Source organism: Convolutriloba macropyga, chromosome 7 (genome assembly GCF_964194025.1).
Source record: "Convolutriloba macropyga chromosome 7, txConMacr16.3, whole genome shotgun sequence".
In the NCBI taxonomy this organism is placed as follows: domain Eukaryota; kingdom Metazoa; phylum Xenacoelomorpha; order Acoela; family Convolutidae; genus Convolutriloba; species Convolutriloba macropyga.
The window spans coordinates 60,869,380-60,896,982 of NC_134474.1; the positions used below are offsets into that span (position 1 = coordinate 60,869,380).

At 35.6% G+C, this 27,603-nt stretch overlaps 1 protein-coding gene across 1 annotated transcript in view; it reads right to left on the reverse strand.

Annotated features, from left to right (window-relative positions):
* Positions 1 to 18,632, reverse strand: part of LOC142343212 (uncharacterized) — a 92,481-nt gene extending 73,849 nt beyond the window's left edge. Inside the window, exons 1-2 of the mRNA XM_075394954.1 lie at positions 18,474 to 18,632; positions 8,417 to 8,612 (exon numbers count right to left, since the gene is read on the reverse strand). Of these exons, the coding sequence (XP_075251069.1) occupies positions 8,417 to 8,612; positions 18,474 to 18,479 (202 nt within the window). The 5' untranslated portion in view covers positions 18,480 to 18,632. The remainder of the gene's footprint in view (positions 1 to 8,416; positions 8,613 to 18,473) is intronic.
* Between the last annotated feature and the right edge of the window lie 8,971 nt (positions 18,633 to 27,603).

The window sequence follows — 27,603 nt, forward strand, 5'->3', positions numbered from 1 at the left end:
CCGATATTAGTAGTCGTAGTAAAACCAGAAGTTCTACCCAAAGCCCTGAGACACATATTCGTTTTGCAAATCCACCTGACGTTAGTCACCCGAAGCAAACCCAACTTCTTTGGATGATCAGCGTTCATCTCTAATAGACTGTCAGACTTTAGGACAATTGAAAAAAATTACTGTTCGCTATCATGCGGGATTTATTAAAATCTTAATTTAAATCGTTTCTTTAAAAAAAATCAAATCGTTGGAATATTAAATTCAGAGACCTTTTTTCTGACTTTCTTCCAGCCTTATTTTTAGCTTTTTGGCTCTACAAAAACCAAAAAATTCTGTCAATCTTTAAAGAACCAAAATTATGTTCAAAAACGATATTTTCCTTTAAAAATCTTTAACTATTTTGTTTGTCTTTATTATCGTATCTTTTTGGAGACCTTCAGTTGGTAATGAGTTAGATCACGTTTCCCCTTCATTAAAAGCGGCTCATGAAGACTGTTCAAAATTGAAAGAATGGAAAATGTATGCTTTATATCTAGTAGCTTAACGCAATTTTAAAATAGAAATCCTTAAGGTTGCATCTGCAACAATGACACTGTATCAAAATTTTTCAGAACAAAAATTGGGGCAGTAATATTTCGAGCAAAGTTGCAAGCTTTAAGATGGCACTGTGACTTCGAGTATCCCTTACAACTGACGTACTGGTAACGTCAGACAGCTGCAGAATTGTTATTAAAACAGGAAAAAATTCAATAACAGAGTACGATATAAATTTTACATTATACAACGAAGCTTTAGAGAACCAATTCACACACGGTGATCTTAATGCGGACAACGACTTCGAGGATAACACAGATTGCTCCTCATCAGGAGAAGTAAAATTTTTTTCCTTTGAAACACAAATGCAAAGAGTTGAATTTGAGGTGTAGCATGAAACTAAATCAGTTTTTACCCCGTTATGATTACAAATACCATGCCAATTAAAGGAATGAGGTTGTGAAACAAATCTTTGGACCCCTTCGCTTACACATGGGAAGTACCACAAAATTGCATTGTTAAAAAACTTTCCACACAAGTGGCAAAAAAAATGAAATTCACAAACGAGCCAGATCCCGCACAATACTACATCATAAGCCTACACGACATGCAAAATGACGTTTATCTTTCGCAAAAAAAACCTGAAAATAGGCAAAACACGGGACAAACAACTGAGGATAAACAATTAGAGAAAACTTATTTATGGAAAACCTAGTCCTTTGTTTATTACAAACTTTGATGATTTAATTGTTTCATTTAACGGCGGATTTCATATAAATACAGGAAAAATCGTAATTTCAAAAATAAAGCTAATAATCACAAAATGCAGGTCGGCACTGACAACAAAATAAAGATGAACGGTTTTTACGAAACACCTAAAAACGAACTAGTCGGCAAACAATTTCATGGAAATCACAAACAAATTTTTGAGAACGTTGAAAAAGACTTTATTGATTATGATGCTCAAATGCGTAAAAAAAAATTCACGATGTCTAAACTCAATCGTGATTTGAACAGTCTGAATTCCTTATTTTACAAAATACGTGCAAGCTCAGACGCACTCAAATCCAAATGATTAATGCATTGTCTTACAGAAAGAACAGATTGGCCGGATGCTTAAGTTAACCTGAAATTATTCAATGATCCTGGAAATTGAAGGTGTTATAGGTTTCCTACATCCGTGTCTAAAACATTTCTTACCGCTTAAAGTACTTGATCGCTGTTAGAAACGTATTCTAATCTTTTATGGTTGAAAAACTATGTTTCTTGACCCTATTAAGCACAAAACTTCCATTTGCTAAAAAATTAGACGGTACAGTTACTTTAAAAATTTCGTTTCGACTTGATTTAGACATAATAAATTCCTAGTATCTGTCTATGCTGGCGCAAGTTCCTTTTAAATCGCCCGCGGTTTTTGCTCCACAACAAATTGGATATATTCAAAAACTCTAAGAAATTGACTCTCGTCGTGCAGGAATTTACAATATAAACCCATTGAAAGATTTCTAGGAGAATAATTTTGCACAAACCTGCTTTCAAATTAGTTTTGAAAAAAATTTCTGGAACACTGCTTCAAAACGCACGCTTCGACAATAGCCAACGCGATATCTATCGCGCTAGAGGCTTAATAATCAGTTATATATAGATTCAATGTTGTCACCATCTTTTTTCCGTGATAGTTTTCAGAGTATTTTTTGGAGATTACATAGAAAGAGCCGAACTTTTGCTGGCATGTTTCACGCCGATCAGGTTTTTGATCGATGTTGTCATTTTTATTCCAATAGCTTTCCAAATTAAAAAAAAAGTGTCGAAAAACACTATTAGTTTTTGGAAAGCATTAACAGGAGGGAGGATCGTACAATTTGTTCCTACTTTCTTTTGTAGCATCATTTTATCAGACGTCTAGGGATGATGAAGTTCCTGATAACAAATGAACAATGAACCAAACTGAAGTCTATATCTCAAACATACACCAGATAATAACATTTACCGCGACAACAGTCAATTAGAACTGTCACCGCTCATTGCTTCTTAAGTACCAGCACCTCCTATTTTAGAAATACCCCATATTTACTCTAAAATTTATACTGAGCAAGAAGCAAATGCAATTGCTCCCACATAATGCAGTCATTCATTTTGTTTTTTTAGAACTAATTAATCTCACTTAATCCATTTTTAGTAGCCTAACCTAACTGTGTCAGCTTTATGTCCTGAGATGCAAAACTTTAATAATTTATTTTTTGCATCTGTTCACCATAGAAGTCTATTTAATAAATTTCACGAATTTTATGGACATGTATAGTACTCTTTTATACCTGCTTATGAAAAACTACTGCACTTAAAAGTCCGCGTTCCCAATATTTCTGACTTTGTGGATGCAGTATTTTTTTCAGACCAAAAAAATTTTTATACTCCTAAGGAATTTTTACTTGATTGTGAAGATGATCTGCTTGATTAGGGAAGCAACATTCACATTCTCTTATAAATTATTGCAGCTTGATCCTCAAAAGTCTCCTCGGGAACTGATTATTTTGATTGCCATTTAAAAAACCTTAACTAATTTTGCCTCATTTTTTAAACTTTTCAGAGAACCAAACCTATTCAAAGTACATTGCAAGCTTTTTTAACTTCATCAACACAAAAAAAACGTTTTGGAACTTTTACTGCAAAGGCAGTTTAGTAAGACCCTATCAGATAAACCGCTTCTTCACTGTTCTCTTCCCCTATCAAAAAACCGCCATTTGAGAAGTTTTGTTTGTTTTTGTTGACATTTGGGACAAAGGATCTATCACCATACCAGCGTTTTCCCCCTATTGGAATTTTTTTTGACGTTCTCCGAGCAAAACTTAGACCAGATCCCTTTTCATACATAAAACTGAAAATGATTAACGTGCAAAACAGATCCTTAACCCAAAAATTAATTGATACAATGTATATATACTATTCTTGGGGTATCCACCACCCATCATTCCTTTATAATTCATTTTTGTCCACCCCATAGCATTTCGAAACATCAATCACATATAACGAGTCACCCCCAGATACTCGAAATCGCCCTGTTTCTCTCCTTTTATTCAAACGCTGAGGTGACTATCAAAGATCCTATTTATTTATTTTAGATCACATTTTTCTTTCTAAACAAAGAATTAGTCAACATTTTTAGTTTCAAGAAAGCCTTCAAAACTGCACCTTCATTTCAAGCTTTCATTTTAGTGCATCTATAGAACGTTAGCACCCAAAAATAGTCCATATTTTCAATATATTTCACATCTGTTTGTTGGAACTGCTTTTATTACATCTTTGAGAACCACTCTAAGTGTGCTATAACTAACTCTACAGAAAGCAAAAAACTGATTTGAAAATGATTTTTTTTAAATCAACATTTAGTCAGGATAACGGACATCATACGTTCCTTCACTAAAAACGACAACTAAACTTCCCCTTGTTCACAATTTTTTTACATCAATATTGACACACAACAAACGCTAATCAAAATCCTTACCCCTCTTTCACCCATTAATTTTTTTTTGAAAAAAGAAAAGTCCCTGAAGTTAAAACTGACTCAACTAAATCCCCCAACCAACTTTAAAGACGAACCTCTCTACCCCACTTGCAAATTCTAGTAATGCGAAATTCTTTTTCATTCAAGCTCGATTTCCGCCTACAGAATTCATCACACCCCCCATCGTTGAGTACCGTGATGAATTCCCCATTTGCATAAAGATTAGTTCCTGTTGGAAAAAACTGCAGCCTTCTGACGCAGATCAACCACCCCATTTACTTCGCCCCGACTGTAGAATTAATCTCTTCCAAGACTCTTCCCAACCAAATTGCCATCTTTAACTCCGCCAAATTCATACAGAATCCCATAGCTTCCAATGTCGATATTTTTCCTTTAACCAAGTGAAGAAGTTTGTCACCTCATCCACTCAATCTTATATGAAAAGTTACGTCACTAAAACCTAGGACATTTTTGTGTTTTCCCTGTGTCAAAGGACAGACCAATTGCCCCGTTTGCATGAAGAAGATTAACCAACTCCCGAGGTTTGATCAAAAGTTCCAAAAAGATGCAACCTTTTTGTATCCCAATTGTTGTCCTTCTTTCCTCCATCATCACCCTCTCTGTTAGCCTCCTCATCGAAGTCTTTATCCTTCACCTCCTCTGATAATCCTTCAACACAAGCAGGTAAATACTGCAACACAAAAAACCTAGCTGCGCAGGTCCTCACACGGAGGGGAGCCACGAGGTCCGATACTCGATTTTATTCAGTTAAATCTAACAAAACTTGATCGAAAAATTATACACAATTAATTTTTGACTAATAAGATAATCCGATTTTAAAACGGAGATTGTTTTCAATTTTCATTTACAATTTCTTAGGTTTTTCACCTCCTTCTGATTTTTTTCTTTCTTTCCACTCCTGTGGGAGGATCATAAAATTGAATCTGCACATAATATGTGATTGTTCTCCTCTACTCTAAGAAAATGATTTTGTTGGTACCTCAACAAGTACGATTGTTTTTTTAGGCACAGTTATATCTCGTTGAAATCCATTATTTGTAAATGTATTCCTGTTTATGTTTTACATGTCTAGACCAGCCTACAATAACACAACTTCAACACTGCCAACTGAACAGTACGGCCCAATTACAAACTGGATTAAAGAGTGTTCACCACTGACCAAAAAACCAAAAGCGATCCACTCACCTCAGAGTGGTTACAGTAACAAACAACATTAACAACAACACCGACATCAACATCAGTCTCAGCATCATCAACGACACTCAGTTGAGCACAAACACAATCCACTACAAGCACCCCCACTGCCTCTGCACGACTCAATAGTCCACAAATTTCCTAAAGGAAATGATATTCCTTTAAGAGGAAGTAAGGCTCGAACACCAGTGGATGAGAGAACTATGCCCCCTAAATGATAATCCAAAACACACAAAGTCACTGATTTATTCTCTCGCAACAGATTACAACCAATGGTGTCTTTCAGAGAATCAGTGATTAAGAACAAATTTACCAGTCAGACAATCACAGTCCCAAACGACACCTTGCCCGTTATCCCTGATTCTTGCTTGGTACCCACAATGAATCCGTGGAGACTTCGTTCCGGAACTGCTAACCAGATGACGTATGAATTCGCCCAAAAATGCTAGGCTGCACAATACAAGTCCCTTTCTCTAAACTCTTAGCCTTCCCTGAAAGTGACCGACAAACGGTAGAAACGATTCCACCTTGGACCTAGCGGTCGAATACTCCACCTTTTGGAAACAATTCTGGAAGTCGGGGAACACTCCAGCAGATCTCCGGAGCCAGCTAAGTTGCCTCCAAATTTCTGCACAAAGACATGATGAATAGAAGGAAGCACTAAGATGCGAATTGCTATTTTTAACGCTGACCCTGAAAATTCGAGATCAACAGCAGAAAGATCCCATCATGAAAACTAACTTGTTGATTGATACTAACAGGAAGTTAGCAGACGAATTGAATGCGGTGAAAAAAGAGTGAAAATCTTCAGGACAGCCGAAATGATAAAAACTTGAAATTTTGATTTTGAAAATTTGGAGTGATTGTCTTGGCAATAAATTTGAGCTTTCTTAATTTCTGTATAAATTTTGTGAAAACTGATTTTTTTAACGCTCCATCATTTTCTGTAAAGCTAGGATACTGTTGTCAACCTTCAACCAATTCCTCTTTTCTACTAGTCTACTAGAAAAAAAACATTTGATTGTGAATTTTGTTTTCATGTATACTTAAAGTTTACTCAACCTAAATGCGTTGATGATACATCTTGTAAATCTTAAACTTTGTCTAATAACCGGTAGTTTTTGCTGTAAAGTAAAAATACCAGTGAGAACAATTTTCATATCATTGAACTCAATAGCACCCAAAGGCGCTGAAAGTTGTCCTTATTTCGTACTCCTGGAATTACCAGTAATACATTCCTAAGATAATCACTGAGACTTTTCCGTAAGTTAATTGCACAGTCTCAAACCCTCATCATTTTAACGTGTACATTTTACTGTTGAAAACATTCTCTAGTAACCGTTATAAGTCTAATGCGATAGAGCACAATTTTTCTCCTCTTTAAAACGGGGTGAGCTGTAGTATTGCTAATTGGATAATTGCCGCAGCAATCACCGATACTAGAGAGGCTTTATAATTATTTACCCGTCGGTTTTGTGAAAGGTTTAGTCTTACTTTAAACTGAAGGGAATCTTAAAAGCGAGCAACGCTGCGTGAATTGTGTTGATCAAAAGAATACAATAATCATAGCCAATACCGCTGTGTATTATTTAATACACTACTGTCTAGGTTTTGACGTTTGATTCACTGCCGTTATTAATACTTGTACTTAGTGAAGGATACTGAAGCTATCAGGCCGCTCTCGACAGCAGCAAGTCTGAAACAAACATATGACTAAGACGAGAATCATTTGACTCTACGAATGACCTAGGAAGTAATTCGGAGCTAGTCATAAGCATTGTCGCGTTGACTCATGTTTAAACACGTTGGAGTCTAGAGCTTGCTGTTGAAGGAAATCAGTTCCTTAACTCAACCAGCGCATTCGAGCGGCTTCTCTACAGCTATTATTTCTCTCTCTCTCTCTCTCTCTCTCTCTCTCGCTCTCTCTCTCTCTCTCTCTCTCTCTCTCTCTCTGCTCTAAGAGCAAATACTCTTCCACTCCGCTAAGAGGGAATTCAGTGCAGCAATTGTAAGTCTGCCGATTTTCGAACACCTTAAAATTTGAGCAATTCTCACGACAGCAGTACGATGTATTTAATAACCTAATTAAGATTACATACCCCGCCATATCTTCAACGTAGGTTTTACCCACAATTGTGCTCTCTCATTTCTATCTGTTTCTTAATTAGCTTTGTATCTAATCATTTTTTTCCTAGCAAATTATTTATAAGTTTGGCAATTAGAAAAAAAAGATTGTGAGCATATAGTGAGACTTATTCTAGCACTAAACTAAGGTCGCGTAATTAATATCGGTTTAACTCTAGTGAAGTAATTAAGATCAAGCGAATAAAATTAACACCACATCAAAGTTAAAAACAGCTAGTTCAATAAATTTCGAAAAAATTGAATAAATTTTCAGAGGCAGATCCCTTAAAAGAGTATTGAAATGTCGATTTGTGAAGTTTTTCAGCAAAACACCGCTCGAAGATGGATACTTGCCAATAATTTTGGACACAAAGTGGTACACTTCCCCCAAATACAATCCAGCCTCATTCATTTCCATGATTTTTCCATCCTCTGTAGTTTTGTACAACAAATTATCGAATATCCGGTTGATATTTGGGATCATTTCTAATTTTTGCTTTCGATCGGGGAAATAGAAATTATAAAGATACACGACATTTTCAATTTCGTGAAATGAACATTTCTGGTGGCTTAGATTTCTGAATGTTTCTTTTGTCAGTTCATATCTCAATGCAATTTTCGAGAACTTCCCTTTATAGAGTTCTAATAGCTTCATTGTTCCACTGTCAATATTACTTGCAGAATTGAGTTTTGAAATTTTGGTCGCAAAATTATGTTCGGTGGCGTATTCAACTGATATTGCGAAATAGTTTGACGAATCGCTTGTCAAATTTTCGGGAGTTAAAGCGCTTTTTAAAGCGTCCAAATTTTCTTTTCCTTTCGCGCTTTTAAGCAGCAAAACGAACAAAATTATTTTAAGACCCGTACATGCTCCAAAGCTGGAAACGCTAAGCTCATATTGAATTTTAGAAAGCTGGTCAGTTATAGATTTGGTTGTGCTTTCAATGAAATCAACTTTGGAAAGGTCACTCACAGATTTGATCAGAATGACATTGTTCAAATGCGGAGAAGGTATGAGCAAACAGCCATGAGTCCAACTAGCGACCTCACCTGACCCTTCATCAAGTTGACCTTTCTGTTGACCTCTGACCACAAGTCCCTTCAGATTAGACTCAATGAGTAGCTTCACCAACTTGTTGTGTGAGAGGACTGACTTGGTGTAGTAGTTCAAGTCCTCGAGGTCTTTAGGAGGTCCCGGGACCACTATGAGCTTTTCAACCAGCTCCGGCCAAACATCGGCAGCAGCCTGAACAAATTGATTCAAAACAAAGTTTGTTTTTGTTTTAGGGTATACATAACATTTTAGATTATCCCAATTTTGACAATCCTCAACAACTGTGGTCAAAGCAGTAACTCACATTTATCGAATGCAGTTTTAATTGAAGAAAGTAAACACAATAGCTGGCCTGCAAAAATATTAGCTGCTCCTACATATATTGCTCTACAGGTTCCAACTCTCAATTTAACAAAATAGTTCAACTGCGTGCAACGGTTTTTGCCTTTGTGGGAAACTTAATTTCAGAGCAGGTCAAATTCTTACCCGACAAAAAATTTTGCAAAATTTTGTCGAACAAGTTGGTCTTTTGAGGGTAACATATCGTTAAACAGTTTCCGATCAAAAAGAAATACTAAATTGCTTGTAAATTTGAAGTAAAACAAGAAAAGAAACAATTATTACAATCCAATTTTTCCTAAATAGATATTTTAAATCTATTTTTTTTATCTCAGATTTTTCAAATCGGACACATAATTGAAATCAGGTTTCGACTCTTTTCAATTGGAGTGGTCCAAAGATGTCAGCAATCTCTACAGGAATTGAATAGAAATGGTTGCACCCAATCATTACGACGCAGAGGTATACCCAAATCGTCACGGGCAGATATGCCCGATGCGTGTATCTCATGTTCGTTTTTACTATGTTAATACATTGAAAGTGGAACAATATTGCGGAAAATAGTTACTTTAGCAGAAACCGGCAAAATGAAAGCGAAATTAGAATCCCGTGTTTGCAAAAAGGTCCTAATCCTAGCCGCGAAATACAAGTACAAACTTTTTAAATTATTTTTTGCACGGCTTGCATCACGCATCTGCTGCATTTATGTATCGATTTTTCGCACGCAAGGAAGCTCGATTTCGCATATAATCCGCAATTAAGCCTAACTTAATTACTACTTATTTAATTAAGCCTAACCTATTACTACTAGTAGTTTTTATCACTGCTTTATTACTACTTATAGTAATTTATTACTACTTATTACTACTTATTAGTACTATTTATTACTACTTATCAAAATTGGCCAGTCCCACATTGATATACAAAGCCTTTGATGTGCGAGGGACTTTTAGGAAAAAAATAAGTTTTTGTGGTTGCATGTATTTAAAGCACTTTAAAGCTTTGAAAGCTTCAAATAAATCTTTATTAAAGTGCTTATTGCATTCTCAAAATGCGCGCCAATAATAGATACCTAAATTGAGCGGAAACGTGCTACAAGATTTGTTACCTAATTTTTGCAACGAATGTTCTTTTATTTCGCAAAATTGGCGGAACCCCTTTTGCGAAAAGTAAGATACGAAGGATGTCTCCTAATTTCGTTCATTTTATGTATCTAATTTTCGAGCCAATTTTACTAAGGCGGAAATTTTGGGGTATACCTCTGCGTCGTAATGATAAGAGCAGATCCACTGAATAATGTACTATTTTTCCCCTCTTGGATTCACTCTCCCAAATGAAAAGGAATTCCAAGTTCGTTATGGTTAATCAACTGAATTTTTCTCAGGACAAGAGTTGATTTTCAGTTTTTACGTTGATATCAAACGTCACGAAAAAAAAGAGTAGAAGACGAAAAAGAATTGTGAAAAAGTTTGCGACAAAAACTTTGATAGGACAGTTTGTCTTCTCATTAAGAAAACAATTATTGGAACAAGAAAATCAACTGACCAGAAACTACCTGATCCGATTAAAATCAACAACAAGTGAAAATTCAACTGAAAACAACATTTGTTCAGGCAGTTGAAGGCTGAGTTGAACCTGCGACCAAAATGTTTTCATAAGAAAAACTCAGGGAAAATTGGATAATTCAGCGTTTATGATAACTTTTTAACTTAACGAACTTCCTCTAGAGGTTTCCACCCTCAGCTGCCTGTTTGTCCCCGGCACCTATTCACGCTCTGGGCTACATTTGTCTCCTAACAGCTTCATGCTGCTGTCAAATATCGTACCAGGATAAGATAAAAAATTCATTTTGTTGATCTGGGACAATAGGTATGATGAGCCATCTTGCCGTGTCAGGCCATGACCGTCATATTTGTATACAAGATAAATTATGTCAGCTTGCTCGCGAACCAATGTGTTACACTTTTGTGGGCAGGACTTTTTTGCACAACATCAAATCCTACCGGACAACATATAAGTGGTTGTATAGAATGCGGTTGAGCCAGCAGCATTGATTGTTACCGCAATTTCTCCTTTGCATCAAGGCCATTTTGCAAAAAGGGCTCAAAAATGTCGTTTTGCACTCTCAAGAAAGAACAAAACGATCGAAAATGTAGCGAAGTTAAAACCCGACTCAGTCTCATGGCTTTCCGTCCATTAGAGGATTTTCAGAGACAGTTTGCAAAAACCCCAAACAAATGGCCATTTTGTTTAATAACGCAAGTTTGCAGCCCCCTGGTTATTGCAAGTAAGGGGCTAGTTTAATCAGTCTGTCAAAGCCTTATGCGTATGCAAGAGATGTGATATTGGAATCACTACTGAACATTTAAAACTTTTGCTTACCCGCTATGGGGGGGTTCTTTAAGAGCATGTCGCTTGTTGCTGAGTGAGTTGGGACAAAAATAAAGAGGAGTCTCTTGATCTCTCAGGCGATTTTAAAGGAGCTCAAAGATTTTCGGTTAAATGTATGGGCACTGATGAGGCACTCAAAATGTATGAGGCACTCAAATTTCTTTGAATTGTATGAGCACTCAAGTAAAACCAGAAATTGGTTGTGAAACACAATCCCATTGTTTTAACAATTTGACCACGACAAAAATTGCGAGTAAAAGCAGTAGAAAAAAAAGAGAAATTATTAGGAAACCCTCAAGTTTATTACTGCTTTCGGCTCCAAACATAAACAAAGAAGGATAAAAGTTTTTCTTCAGTAAAATTTTTACGTTACTCATTCCTGAGCGTTGATGATTTGCGTCGAAATTGGCCCACTTCACGTGGAATTCGTTACCAATTTGACAAACATGTGTACAACTATTATTATTATAAAGATTATTTATTTATTAATTGCTATCATCATCTGTTAATTGAAAATGCCTTGAGCTTTTGATTTCGCGGAAACAAATTCAATTGGTTACTTGAAAAAAATGAAGAACATTTGAGCGGGTTTTCCATCAACAAAAGTTGTATCTCATCTCCAGTTTTCAATTTCTTAAAAGTTAATTTTTTTTCTCAGAAAAATCCAAATAGAACAATCAATTAAATCTGAGATAGTTACTGAAGCCATAGATAAAATTTAATTTATCTATGGCTTCAGTAACTATCTCAGATCTTGATATGAACTTTTGCTGTCAGATTAAGGGTTAGAAGAACCCTTTTATTTCCAAAAAATGCTATACTACTGTAACCACCCTTTGGGAAAATTGAGTATTATGAAATCAAAAATAAGACAAAAAATCATTTCTAATTTTTCGGATTTGGGGTTTATTATAGCAGAACTTTTACAAATAAACAGTTACTAAAGTTATAGCTAGCAAAAAAAGTCATCAGGAGTCAAAATTACCAATTTAGTCTCCCAAACTGTTTGTCAAAACTGAAGTTCGAAAAAAACTGCCTGCTGTACTCTCCACTGACGTTCTAACTCAAAACAAGTTAGTTGAGTGACAAACAAAAATTTAATACCGTAATACTAATTAATGATCATGTGCTAAATTTTCAAGAACTAACCATTTTTGTCAAAGAATTTTGTCTTTTTCGCAATGTCAACTGTATCATTTTTTTCCGTTTTCACGTTTCAATTGTTTTCGGAATACATCGAAATACCTACTATTGAGTTGCAATCCTACTCAATATGTTTTCAAAATTAAACTCTTATTACTTGGCAAATTCTTTTTCGGAGCAAGCCTATATGCTAACTTTTTTAATTATTCCCTCGCATATTTCTCCCTAGGGTTCTAAAGAAGAGTAAAATAACAATAAGGGAGCAACTTTAAAACTGGGACAGCTTTCTGAAAAACGACAAAACGACACTAAGTTGCCCTAAATTTTGAATTATCCAACTTTGTAGCTAATGGCATCAGACCTATTTTAGATAACAAAGCACTTTTGACTCAATAGATATTTATTGTTGACTGCTAACCTGTAATTTGTTTCTTAAGCCACAACTATTGAAAAAAACTTTCAAATGGACTGATTTCGTTTTGCCTTTTTTCAAAAAAAAACTTGTGTTGAGTTTTGTCTTTTTTCACATAATTTACTATTTGGTCACTTCAACTGTCATTTATTAAATTCTGAATTTAAATCTCTTTACAAAATTGTCCTCAAATCATTTTTGATAACAGTACAAGCGTCTACAGTTACCAAATTTTGCGAGTAAATTTACTCGTTTTTAACCACGTTTCATTTTTCCAACGTTAATACAATGTGCATTTCGCGGACGAAGTGAGTGGTTTTCACTTTTCGGCTGGAAGTTGAGAAGTGGAAAACTGCGTCTCACAGCAAATTATGTCTTACGGAAGCGCCATCTGCGAAGTTTTGCGTAATTAGTTTTCACTTAATTCAGGGCCGCATTTCGCACTTTTACGGACTGGAAGCAATTAATACTTCTAAAGGAAGCCGCATTTGATTTCAGGTGAATAGGCCTAATATACCCCCCAGGAAACAAAGGAACGTAAGTCAAGCGGTAGATAAATGGCAGACTAAAGCCTCATTTGATTTTTGAAGTCAAATTTAGTATAAATTTCACTTTTTGCGGGTATCTCAATGGTCTTTTAATCACTTCTTTGCAAAATGGAAAAAAATCGTGAGATGCCCCTGCAGCCGAACGAAACTACTTTTCACATTTATTTAATGTTTTTTTTTCATTTTAAGGCTAGTAATTCTGTTGTGGAAGCCGCTTTCCTTAAATTTAAGTGCTTTCAGCATTGAACGGAAAGCGGCACCAAAAAGCGCCAGAAAGTTCCTTTGGAAGAAGGTTTTTTGGTATTGGTAGACGCTCATACCGATTTTTTAAAAACCACCGTTAATATCACTGTTTACAAATGTTTCATGAGTGAAACTGATTTGACAACTTATGTAACACTTTTTTCGACAACTACTTCAGTAGAAAAAATTGCAGTGTACAGTCAAACTTAATTCTGTTTCTATATTGGGATGGTTTTTGGTGACACTTTCTCTTCTTATAACATACCCGGCAGATTGCCGGAAAATAGCCGCCGTTGATTCCAATAAGCATGATTGGGATTGAAATAACAGAAGATATTGAAAAAAAAAGATTTTTGTACAAAAACATTTTTTTAAGTCCGATTTATTTTGATGGCATTTCGTAGTTGAACATACATCTGTTTCTTAGAGAGAGGCTACAGGGGCTACTATCAATAACAATCAGCATTAGAGAGAGGTAACTAATACTTATAGGACCGACGTTCAAATAGCGGGCATCTAAAATTGGGCTTTATGGGTTTATCCCGTTTCTATTTCTGACTTCAATTTTTTATACTGACTGTTCATTTTGAATTGCTTTGCTGAGCAACTGATGTTCAAAATCACTTTTAGCAGAATGAGAGAAGAGAGAAACTAGCCTAGAGAAGTCAAAAAGATTTCACGCAAAATGTTGAAAAGGCGGCAAAATGAGGTAAAGCGAAACATTTTTTTATTCGACGAAGTAAAAAAACATAGCAGGACAAGTCCTGAAATACAATTCAAAGAAAGAAAAACTCAGACGTACTCTACCTGACCAGCAGATCAATTGAACAATGCCAGCCAGAACACAAAAATCATCAAAGAATTGAGAAACTAAAAGAATCAAAACTAAAAAAAAAACCAAACTCATTGCTAAAATTCTTGAAGCTTTTAAAGCTAAGGCAAATTTGTTTCCCTTTGAAAACACCTATCACAAAAGTTTTTTCAAAACCATTTTTTTTTTCTGAATTCAGTCCACTATTATATATGCAAGACCTGAAAAACATTCATTGGCCCTTGAAGCTCGATTAAATCGAAAATGACAAAAATTTAAGAAAGAAATCAATTGCAAATCATAAGGAAATGTTGCTGAAAATTGTAATTTAAATATCTTCAAACATTTCTGTGTCTCTAGAGGCTGTCCAGTAACCCAATTCCAAGCTTTAAAAAACTCATTGGCTCATAGATCGATAGGCAATAACTTTTAGAAAAAATTTCAAACTTCAAAAAGTAGTAATTCGTTCTATTAAAATGTTGAAAGCCATTATGTTGACCCATAGCAACTATTTAATAACATACTGTGAAACCCTGGATGCAGTTACCTGGCTACTGAGGCAAAAAAAAATAAGCAAATTACAAATATTTTTAAAAAAACTTGAAAAAAATTGCAAATTCTATCAAAAATTTTCTAAAAGTTGAAAGGTTAAATTGTTGAAAACAAATCCATTGAAACTAAAATCCATGCAATAATTTTTTTATCAGAACATGGAATAGGTTTTGTTGCACTTGCGAATGGACGAATATCAAAAAATGACAAAAAACTTTAGGAAACATTAAAAAAATTGCAGATCTTATCGAAAAAATGCTAAAATTCGAGACATTAAAAAGTTAAAAAGCATTCAATTGTTACCAGAAACTATGCAGTGCCCTATTAACAAACCTCAAAGGAGATTGCCTGGTCCCTGAAACTGGAAAAACCGAAAAAAAAACGATGAAAATTTTTAAAAACCTGAAAAAAATGCGAATTTGTTCAAAAAAATTGCTAAAATTAGTGATAGTCAAAAATTGAAACCTATTCGATGGCAACTAAAAATTTTTCAGTAACTTATTATCCAACCCCTATTGAAGTTTCTTGCCCCTGGGACTCAAACAATTTGAATGATGACAAAAAAAGATGTCAAAAAACATGAAAAATTTGCAAATTTTGTCAAAAAATGCTAAAATTCATGATGTCAGAAAGTTAAAAACCATTCCATTACCAATAGAAACTGTGCAGTAATCTATCATCAAACCGTAGAGGAGGTTTCGTGACACCCAGAGCTAAAAAAATCAAAAAATGACAAAAATTTTCAAAAAACCTGAAAAAAATTGCAAAAATTAATATCATTTTGTGTGTTTGTGTTTGTAGTACCACAACATATAGCTCATAAAATGGTCATAACGAGCAATTTTGTCTCACAAAAGGCTTTCATCAGCTTTTAAAAACTTCAAACTGAGACTAATCAAAAAAAATTTCAAAAAAATTACAAAAAAACATGAAAAATTGCACCATTTTGAGCCGAAAAACTCCTAAAAATGACCTTTTAACCTTAAATTAAGGCCATCCCAGCAGTTGCACCACTATACGCATTTGAAGGACTTCTAAAGCCCACTTTGGGCCTCTAATGAAACTTAATGCCCGCTGGGCCTTACCTGTTTATCCCGTTTTGAAAGATCAAAGTCATTGAAAAATGTGTGAACACATCTTAAAAAAAAAAAAAACACAGCGCACCAATACAATTCAAATTCTTTGAATTGTAAAAAAAAATAGGAGCGCTATAATAGCCGGCTGAGAAGATGAGGGCGGCTATTAATAAGTAAGTTAACATTGAGTTTTGCACTGAGGAGTAATTTCAGCTGAACATTTGACTGTCCCATCTAAAAACCTATCTTGTTTGTGGCAACAGTGAGAGTTGCTATTAATCAGATAAAATGTTTATTTTAACTCTGGAAATAATTGACAAAAAATGTTATTGGTTTTCATGGATAAACGTAACTCATGTGCAAGACTTCAGATAGCCAAAGCACGCAGATGGCTGGAAAAATTGTGGCTCGAAACTAAGCGGCTAACTGTATTTTTAATTTAAAATTGTAAAATTGGCATTAACAAGGACGTTTCTGTAAATAATCATCAATTATGTGTAGCTGCCAATTTTTTTAATCCAAAATTAGTATTGCGACAGACTATTCTTATATTAATCTCCAAACAAGCTCTCTTTGAATTGGCGTGTTGTTAACTGTCAAGATTAGTAACTTTGGCAACAATAACGGCGTGGACAAATGCGAAAAGAGTGGGGATCTTAAAATATGGCTGTGAAAATAACGACAAACTTGAGTAACTTAACTCGAGCAAAGAGATTTTAACCGCGTAATGATTCAACTTTTCTCTATTTAGCTTTTTTTCAAATAATTGCGTTCAAAGGCCTATAACGCCGCAGAGGTATATCCCAAATTTTCCGTCTTAGTATCAATTGCTTGAAATCTAGATACCTAAAATCTGCAAAAAGAGGAGACAAGCTTTATATCTACTTTTTGCAAAAACGGTTTCGCCATTTTTGCGGAATTGAGATACCTTCAAGTGAGAATTTAGGTCAGATTTCTTGTAATACATTATCGCACAGTTTAGGTATGTCTTTTTGGACTGAAAGCAACTATTTTTCTCACTGAGTGTATACATAATCCGTAGTTAATGTATCTATAATCAACAATTGTACCTAATTTCATGCTTTTCGAGCTTGAAAAAGTGGTTTAAACTTTATTAATTCAGCATGAAAAAATAGTATAAAGCTTAATAATATACAATACAGAGCTTAGATTTATTTACCACGACATTTTTGTTTTGAGTTGTAGATGTAAATAAAACCAATGGAACGTTATTATGTTGTTTTTCATCAACATCCGACGTGCTCCAGAAGTCCCAATCTTTGGAACTGTGAAATTTAAAATTTTTCTTGCAGCAGATAAAGTTTTTCTTTTTTAATGCTATACGGTTGATTCGACTTCTTTATCAATAGACACCTGGTAAAAATCACATATGAATTGATAATATTTTTCTTGCTCTTAGCATTTGTTTATTGGTGTCCAACTGAGTTTAACAAATAAAATTTTTTCATGAGAGTTGATCCAGAGTTTTTTGCACATTTTGACAGGTGTCGTTGACGAATGAATGCTAAGATATAACAACGTGATTTTTCGATAAAAAATGTACTACTGTTTCTTCTTGTTTATTTCAATAATGAGTAATTTTTCAATTGAAATTAGCAACAAAAATTCAATTGAGTTGCTTGAATATTTTTTGCTTCTATTTACCTGAATCTATTGACGGGTTTCTATTTATGATACAGCCGAATCAATCAAAGAGCATAAAACAGAACAATTTTTCTGAAGTGAAAACAATTCTAAGCGACGCCAACCTTAAAAATGAGGACTTCTCGAGGACGTCGGATATTTATTAAACAAACAACATCTTTTTGTTGTCATTGAAATACTGCACATCCAAGACAAACTTCCCGACCTACAATTCAAAGCAGTTAAAAGCTTTGTGGTAAAGTTATATAAGCCCTATGGGGTATATTCTTACTACATGCTCAAGAACGAGCATTAAATTAGGCACATTTGCGGATTATCGGTACGTTAATGCGGATTATAGAGAAATTCAATGTGCAATAGAGTTAAACTCAGTGCAAAAAAATACAAACAAATGGCGCTAGAAAGTTTTATATAGCGCGCGAAAAATAAGATGCAGAGCTTTTATCTCAATTCCGCCGTTTTTTTTGGACACTTTTGCGAACACTGGTTGCGCAATTCCATTCATATTTGTCCGAATTTGCTAGCTATTTTTCGCAATATTGTGACATTTTCAATGTATTAACACAGGGAAAACGAACAAGAGATACACATATCTAGCAGATTTGACCGTGACGATTTGGGTATGCCTCTGCGGCTTTATGCCTCGTCTGAACAGAATATCATTTGGTCGAAACCAACACTGATAAGACTAAGACAAGTGTGAGCTCGAAGATTTTTCCAGACCATGTTACTCAAGCTCACGTTGTGCTCACGTGTGCGCTTTAAGATGGTCCGTCTGATCAGAGGTCAAGTCGGTCGGGACACCTCGACCTTGGCTTAGTCGGCACAAACCACAAATTCATTAATATACTAACAACCTTATTCGTTACGTACCTGCATTGTACAATGATTAAAACACACTTGTGTGGTAACTAGAGATTAATATAAAATATTTGTAATGTAAGAGCGCTGTAAGCATAAAACAGAACAGTTTAATCACACGTTCACTTTCGTTTTGTTTGCGTCGATGTTTATTGTTCTGAATATTGCGACAGAGCCTGGTACATTTATTGTTCTGAATATTGCGACAGAGCCTGGTAAATACATTATTGCGACAGAGTACGTAAAATATATTATACAGAAACGGGTAATCGGAGGTAATTTGGAGCTGTGTCTTAAAACGCCCCAAAATCTAGTACTCACTCTTTCACGACAAAGATGCATGATGTCCTTTTAACCTTGTATAAAGCTGCTTTTATTGGCTCAAGGGTGTTTAACCAGACAAGTGTGTAGATCTTGCAAGACCCCACAATATTTCGAAAAACACGAAAAATTTTGCAGCACTTTGCCAGAGCTTGCAATATAACAATGGTATGTTGCAACGCTTTGTCTAATAATTTAACATTATCTATTTTCAGCATTTTGAATTTTGAGCCTACAGTTTTAAACATCAACTGTTCTCTTTTTGTAATAATAGGGCATACATTTGAATGAAATGTTTACAAAAATATTAGCACGCTGATCACTTTAACACAAAACTGAGTGTTTTTATCCCCCCTATTCAATCGATCACTTCTATTTCTATTCGATCTCACAAGTATTTTGACACAATCAGTGTTTTGATTGTTTCAAAAGATCGTAGAAACCGTTAACAAATACAGCAAAAGTAAAATGGGATACTTACACAGGTCTGCTTTGCTCTGATATCTATCGTTGTCATCTTCAAGATATAATCAAACCTCCATTGAGTTTATATATTGTGATGCAATACTAATGGATGATGAACATAGTTATCTTGAGAAACTCAATTAATGGGAAACTATTTGAAAATTTTTGGGGAGAAAAGTTGGGTGAACTGATCGGCTGAATACATGGTAGAAATACTGGCCAAAAAATTAAACAAAACCCAGACAACAATAACACAGACTGACCATTTTTTAGTCCACACTAATGGATCGATGGATATATGATTTTGTGTAAGAAAATGTTAACGACTGCTTTAATGTTAAAACAACTGAATTGTTGAGAACTCTTATTTTGAAAATAGGAGGTCTAGCAAAATGATTACCCAAACCTTGCATGAAAAATTTCTTTGGTGATTTAGGGCCTAAAAATTCTAAGACTAGACACCAAGGAAAAACGAACTAAAAATTGTGTATCTAGAAAAAATTATACAAAATTGATTAAACTCAACAACAGGTGCGTGTGTGTGTGTGTGTGTGTGTGTGTGTGTGTGTGTGTGTGTGTGTGTGTGTGTGTGTATGTGTGTGTGTGTGTGTGCGTGTGTGTGTGTGTGTGTGTGGTGTGTGTGTGCGTGTGTGTGTGTGTGTGCGCGTGTGTGTGTGTGTGTGTGTGTGTGTGTGTGTGTGTGCGTGTGTGTGTGTGTGTGAGTGTGTGTGCGTGCGTGTGTGTGTGTGTGCGTGTGTGTGTGTGTGTGAGTGTGTGCGTGCGTGTGTGTGTGTGTGTGTGCGTGTGTGTGTGTGTGTGTGTGTGTGAGTGTGTGTGTGTGTGCGTGTGTGTGTGTGTGTGTGTGCGTGTGTGCGTGTGTGTGTGTGTGTGTGTGCGTATGTGTGTGTGTGTGTGTGTGTGTGTGTGTGTGTGTGTGAGTGTGTGTGTGTGTGTGCGTGTGTGTGTGTGTGTGTGTGTGCGTGTGTGTGTGTGCGTGTGTGTGCTTGTGCGTGTGTGTGTGTGTGTGTGTGTGTGTGTGTGCGTGTGTGTGTGTGTGTATGTGGGTGTGTGTGTGTTGTGGGTGTGTGTGTGTGTGCGTGTGTGTGTGTGTGTGTGCGTTTGCCTTGAAAACATGAAAGAATAAATAGGTTGAGGACAAAAAAAGGTGACAATGTCGATGCCTCCTGGGGGGATCGTTTGGTGCTCGGTTGGGGGGCGTCGACTTGCCTTCTTTCGGATTTTTCTACTCTGTTCTTTGATGTTTCAAAACCTTAGTCCTCAAAATTACCTTAATTACATTGTTGTCACGTGCCCCTTTGGTTTCAAATTTCTTGTGTTAAGAATCAATGTTTGTTAGTTTACAAGGATTATGACAATTTTGCGGTAAAATAATTAGCGCCAATCAATAAGAAGATTATCAATGTCGATAACATTCTCGGGGCCTGCCTTACCTAACCTGGTTGGATTGGTTTTGGGAAAACATGTGCTAATCTCACAGCTGGGCGGGTTAGAAGACCTAGAGCGGTTTTTACTTCACAAGATCTAGCAGTTTGGTCGGGGCCGGTGAACGTCCTTGTCACGCGTCCTAGGGGCCAAATTCCTCTGGAAGTCCACTCTTCCAGTACCCAAACAATATCGTTGACTTCAAGCTTTGATTCTGGGTTGGTCTACTTCCTTCGGGTGTTCAGGGTAGGCAAGTATTCTCGGACCAGCCTCTTCCATATTGCTTCCAATCGTTGTCTGATCTGCGTCCAACTTTTCGTCTTCAGTGAAGGGTTCTCATTGAACACACAGGCTGGTATGTTAGGGAAAGCTCGACCAATAAGGAAATGATTTGGGGTTAGTGGATCTTCGTCTTCGTTGTCGCTTCTGACGTGGGTCAAGGGGCGTGCATTAATTAAGCATTCTGCTTCTGCGACAATGGTAATTCTGCTTCTGCGATAATATACCTACGCTGGTCTGCTTTGCTCTGGTATCTATAATTGTGGTTTTCAAGATTCATGGTTCATTCTTGGTTTTATTCAAAGGATAAAAGTAAAACACAGCAAAATAGATTTCCGTGCCGTAGGGTATGTATAGATATTAACAGATACAGAAATGACTTGATGGAATTTTTGGTACCGCAAAAATTGAATTTATTGGCAGCGCCAAAGAATCGTTTCAAAGAGATTTGACAACCTTGTGGCAAAAACATTTACAAACAATCAGCAAACTTAAAAAAATGATTTTTTCCAGTTTTGCTGTCTGTGTCAACAAAAACGAAATAAAAAAATTTCAGACAACAAAACAAAATAACATAATCGTATAAACGGAAGACTCCGGAATCCACTCAAAGGAAAAAAGATCAAAACCACAGATCTCTACTTACTAACAAAACTGTGCATTTCACTATATAGTAATCAACTCCAATAAAGCTCAAAAAAGATAATGAGCTTTCAAACAAATACTTTATGCATATCTTTCAACCGTGTTCTCTTTAACCATAAGCATAGTGAAAACAAGAGATACAATATATACCAAGAAAGCCAAGCAAATGACAAAAAGAGACAAATTAAATCTCAAAACTCGTTCTAGAGCATGACCAGTTAAGACTCCAAAGCATTTATGCACAAAACAACCATTGATAGGAATGACCACAAAACATAGAAAAAACAAAAAGAGATGGTGCTTAGAAGGAGAGCCAAGAAAAAGAAACACTAAAAGAGAACAAATAATTTTAATATTGCCAAGCCAGCAACAATTAAAAAAGCAGCAACGTTTTAAAAAAAAAAGTTTCTGTTGAACGCTCAGCAAAAAAATTATTTTAAATGCTGTTTTATTTTTAAAAAATTATATTTTGTTGCGGTCACAATGCATTGATGAAAATAATTGTGCCACTACAATTAATGCCGCGATTGTTTAAAATAGTGGTGAACAAAAAACATTTGGTCCGAAATTTTTTTTGGCCTTTTTCTCGCCACTGTTTCTATGTGAAAAGTGGAGAAAAAAAGAATCAATGGAATGTGATTCAAGTTCTGCAAGCGTTGTAATTACCACTTACTTGTAGTTATTGAAAGTTATTCAAAACCTTGATAATATCTCGAACGCAACGACCAGTTTGGCGATATTGAAAATTTTTTGGTATGTTTGTGTTTTTTTGTCTCTGTTAGGTCTACAGGCAAGCTGGGGGGGGGGGGGGGGGTCGAGGATTTTGCGATGGGGGATTGGACGAAACGAGAGTAAAATGATATTAAATGACCAAGTGAAGAAAGGTGGAGTTTCTCGGGGCGATTGTTGAGCTGGTGTGGGGGGGGGGGGTGGGTAACTCAAAATATCAAGTTTTTCAAGGCTAAAAACCGCCCATCAATGTATAAATTTTTTTTCACAATTCACTGATTCGCATACTTAGAGACATATTAGTAACAAGGCTCTAAGAGCTCAGAGAGCTGCTCAGCCACTTAATGCCCTCTGGGTTTTACCTGTTAATCCCGTTTTTGATGACGAAAACTCAAATGGGTCCAATGAAAAAATGGCGAAAAGCAAAAAATTGCGTAGAACAGACTGAAAGACTAAGTAATTGCTACATACTTTGTCTGAGAGCAATATTCGAGAAGAAAAACGAAAAGACATCAAAACAATAAAAAAACGCCAAAATTAGACTTCGTTTACGCGGTTTTCTGTAACAAAAACAACTCAAATTTGGTTGCAAAAAACTGTTAATGTCACCATAACACCCACCTGGAAGCAACGAGTTTCATATTTTAAATCCAAAAACACAAAAAAGACAAAGAACACAGAAACTGCCAAATATGAGTTCATAAAAAAAATTTAAAATCATCCCAAAATTTTACAAAGTCCAATAATGGTTTCGCATGGTCAAACCGGTTTAAAAAATGCACCTTCTAATAAACAGTAAGCACCACTACTTGAGTAACGAAAGCTATAGCGAAAATTGAACAAAAATTTCGCTCACTTAGCGAAAAACATTACGCCTACTGTTCGCAGTGTTTTTGATGTTTCATTTCGTCTTTCAGACTGATGAAACATCAAAAACACTTCCTTTTTCATTGGAATTTTTCTCAACAGATTGAGCCTAAAGACGGCAGTATAGCTACACTGAGTATACAACATGGCAACTTCAATTAGACTTTGAACTAGTAACAAAGATGGTTTTACAGTATTGAGCAGTGGTTATCTAAAATAGGGTAATACGCATTCATCCTTTTTCTAATCTTGACTTCCATTCTCGACATTGACTCCGTTCATTGTTAATTGCGTTTCTGAGCAATTCAGATTAAGCAGAATCAGCAAAGAAAACAATTAACCTAAAACAGTTAAAACAGACTTCACGTAAGATTTTGAAAATTGGATAATTTGAGTGGACGGTAAAAGATTTGAATGCTAGCTAAATCGAACTAAAAACAAAATAACAAGTCCTGCAACAAAAATTAAGGAATTATTGACAAAATCAAAATAATAGTTGAAGATGGAACATCAAAAGATTTTGAAAACAAATGTAAGAGAGTATCAAGAGATTACAAGAAAATAACCTCAACTGAGTACTTGGCCTCATTTGAAAATGGGGCAAAAAGAACAGATATTGCAAACAGACATTTTTTGGATCTATTCCGTTTCAGCCCTCGTCATTCCAAATTTTGTGTTGTTATATATCACTTTACTAGGTAGTAAAAGCACTTGCTAATGGTGTAAAATATATGTTCCCACAAAGATAGGGGGCAAAGCAGAATAGATCTCTTTGATTTCAAAAACATCACAATGCTCCAAAATAGTGATCAGTTTTTGTTAGATTATGCAATTTTAATCATGCTTACAAGCACAGGGTACAATTCCAACGTTCATTAAAATTTCAGAGCAGAAAGCGTAGTTTGAACGTTTGAACTTAAGACATAACGAATGAAAGTCTATTTTTTGTACGACATTAAGTCTACGCGAAAAAATTAGACGTTCACTTCTTTAAGTCTAAATTCAACTTTTTAAACTAGAAAATCTGCCTTTCGAATCAAACCGCAATAGAAAAGCGGCTATTACGTTATCGGGGACCTTTGGTTTATTTCAACTACTCCATGTTTTTCCACTGAGGAGAACTTTTCCACTAATCTGTCCAATTGCAGATTTAACTTCAATTTAAAATTGATTTTAACACTTTTGTACCCTTTGTTTCCCTAAAAAACGTGGAAGAAAATCTTAGTACTACTCAAGCCCAGCACTCGAGCGCAAACACCCTCCTTTCGGGGCAATTAATCCCCCGTGTTAGTAAGTAAAACAGCACTCGTCATTTCTAAAAAAACTCACGCAAGATGTATACCAAACACGCCAATTTTTAGCCAACAAGTTTCAGGCATTTCAAATACGCATGAAATACGTTCTAATGTAAGTGGCAACGAGAGAAAAAATTTCAACTAATGCAAGAAATTTTTTTGGCCTCCTTCTCGCCACTGCTTCTATGTGAAAAAAGGAAAACAAAGAATCAATGGAATGTGATGCACGTTCTGCAAGCGTTGTAATCACCTCTTACTAGTAGCTATTCAAAGTTATTCAAAACGTTGATGATATCTCGAACGCCACGACCACAGTTTAGCGATGTTAAAATTTTTGTGGTATTTGTTAGTGCTTTTTGTCTCTGTTAGGTCTAGGAGCAAGCCCTGGGGGGGGGGGGGGGGGTCAAGAACTATGCAATAGCGGGAGGGGTTAGACAAAACGGGAGGCAAAATGATATTAAATGATCAAGTGGAAAATTGCATAGTGTCTTTGGGCGAGTGTTGAGCTGGTGGGGGTAACTGAAAAGGTCAAACTTTTAAGGCTAAAAACCGACCATCAATGTACAAAAAAATGTCTCCTCATTTCACTGATTCGCATACTTAGAGGCATATTAGTAGCAAGGCTCTTAGAGCTCAGAGAGTTTCTCAGCCGCTTAATGCCATCAGGTATTTTTCAGTTAATCCCGTTTTTGAGGATGAAATCTCAAATGGGTCCAATGAAAAAATGGCGAAAAGCAAAAAATTGCGTAGAACAGACTGAAAGACTAAAGTATTTGCTATACACTCTGTCTGAGAGCAATATTCGAGAAGAAAATCAAAAAGATATCAAAACAATCAAAAACGCAAAAATTGGACTTTATTTAAGGAGTTTTCTGTAACAAAAACAACTCAAATTTATTTGCACAGAAACTGTTAAAAATCACCATAACACACAATAAATCACGATAACATCACCATTTATTTGCACAGAAACTGTTAAAAATCACCATAACATCACCATTTATTTGCACAAAAACTGTTAAAAATCACACAAAAAACAGAACGACATTACCTGCAACAAAATTCAAAAAATTATTGACAAAATCAAAATAACACTGAAAGATGGCATGACAAAGGATATTGAAAACAACTGTAAGAAAGTACCGTGAGATTACGAGAAAATAACCACAACTGAGTGCTTGGCCTCCTTTGAGAAGGGGCCAGAAAAAGAACAGATTTTGCAGATAGATATTTTTTGGATCTAATCCGTTTCAGCCCTCGCAGTTTTCTATGCCCTCATTACAATTTTTTTGTTGTTATATATCACTTTACTAGGTAAAAAAAAGCACGTGCGCCTGGTGTAAAAGATATGTTCTCACTAAGATAGGGGCAAAGCATAATAGATCTCATTGATTTCAAAAAAATCACAATGCTCCAATATAGTGATCAGTTTTTGTTAGATTACAAAATTTTAATGTTTTTGTTAGGGACAGGGTACAATTTCATCGGTCACTAAAATTTAAGGGCAGAAAGCTAACGTCGTGCGAATTGCCCTCAAAGGACTGGCAAGCCACGGTTTAGTGACGCTAGCTACTGACAACCCTTCACACCATAAAGTATAAGTCTCCAAAACAGTTTCTCTGAATCGCATACTTGGAGACTATTCAGCTGAAGCTAGCTGTTTATCCCGTTTTGAGGACGAAAAGTCAAATGGGTCATACAAAAATCGGTTGAGCGAAAAATCGCATAAAAAGACCAACGGGACTAATATAATTGCTACAAATTGCTTTTGAGAGCAATTAAACAAAGAAATGAAAATCCGGAAGATTGTTTGTTATAAACCTTTATCATTTCGCGCAAGTAGAATTTTGTTCTAACATACTTAGTTGAACTTTGATGCCTAATCATTTTGCTTTAATGGCTAGGCTCTCTTTTTCAATTTTTGACCACGACTGAATACAATGAATCGCGCAAATTCGAGTAAACAACAATTACTATTCTATTGGAAGAGTGAATGAACCCCTTTGCAAAACAATTCTCAAAATTTCAACCGTTGCTATCAAAAAACAGGAACCAAAGATTGTAATCTTTTGAAAAGATCCGGCCTAAAAACAGCAGTTTGAGTACATGACAGCGGCGATAAAAAATATTTCGAAAATCTCAAAAGCCATGTGAACAAAAAACCATAATCCAGAATTTGAGCGTCTATTCCCAAAACTTTTCTTGCTCTACTTTAAAAAATAAATAAAACACCAAAAGTACCGCAAAAATGATCGCGTTTCGATCTCCTACTTATTTTGGCCGAATTAAAACGTTTCATCAGCCCGAAGAGTCTGGAAGAAGCAACCAACTCAGGTCCCAAAAAAATACAGTACTTACATCAAAGTAGTCCAAAAAAACTTCCAAAACAATTTTTCTTGAAAAACCACCAAGAATCTAAATCTCCATTAAAAATTGAGAACGCGCGAAAAACGGATAAATCAAACAGAAACTCATCTGTTGTAAATAAAGACACATTACAGCAAAACAAAGATTAACCGAATGAAACGAACTCGCCCAAGTCAAACACAGAAAAGCCAACTTAGACAAAACCAACCAGACTAAGGCTCAAGAGAAAAATTTCACAGATACTGAATTTGAAAACAAAAATATTGACTACCTCAAAAATGGTTAATGCAGCAAAAGTTCCCTTAAATTTCCTAAGGTCTAAAAAACAATTTAAATTAGCAAAACGCTACCAATTCATCCTAAACCACTTACCACACATGAGTACCCATTTGGTATTGATGAAAGAAACAAACTAAGAAAGCCTAACCCACATTCTGAAGAGATATGCAATATGAGCCATTAAATAGATGCAGCTATTCAAAAGCATAAACGCAATTCATCGAGAACCTTTGTGAGTGAGCTTGATGGTTGTAAAAAAAAGATCGCATAAAAAGACCAACGGGACTAATATAATTGCTACAAATTGCGTTTGAGAGCAATTAAACAAAGAAATGAAAATCCGGAAGATTGTTTGTTTTAAACCTTTATCATTTCGCGCAAGTAGAATTTTGTTCTAACATACTTAGTTGAACTTTGATGCCTATTCATTTTGCTTTAATGGCTAGGCTCTC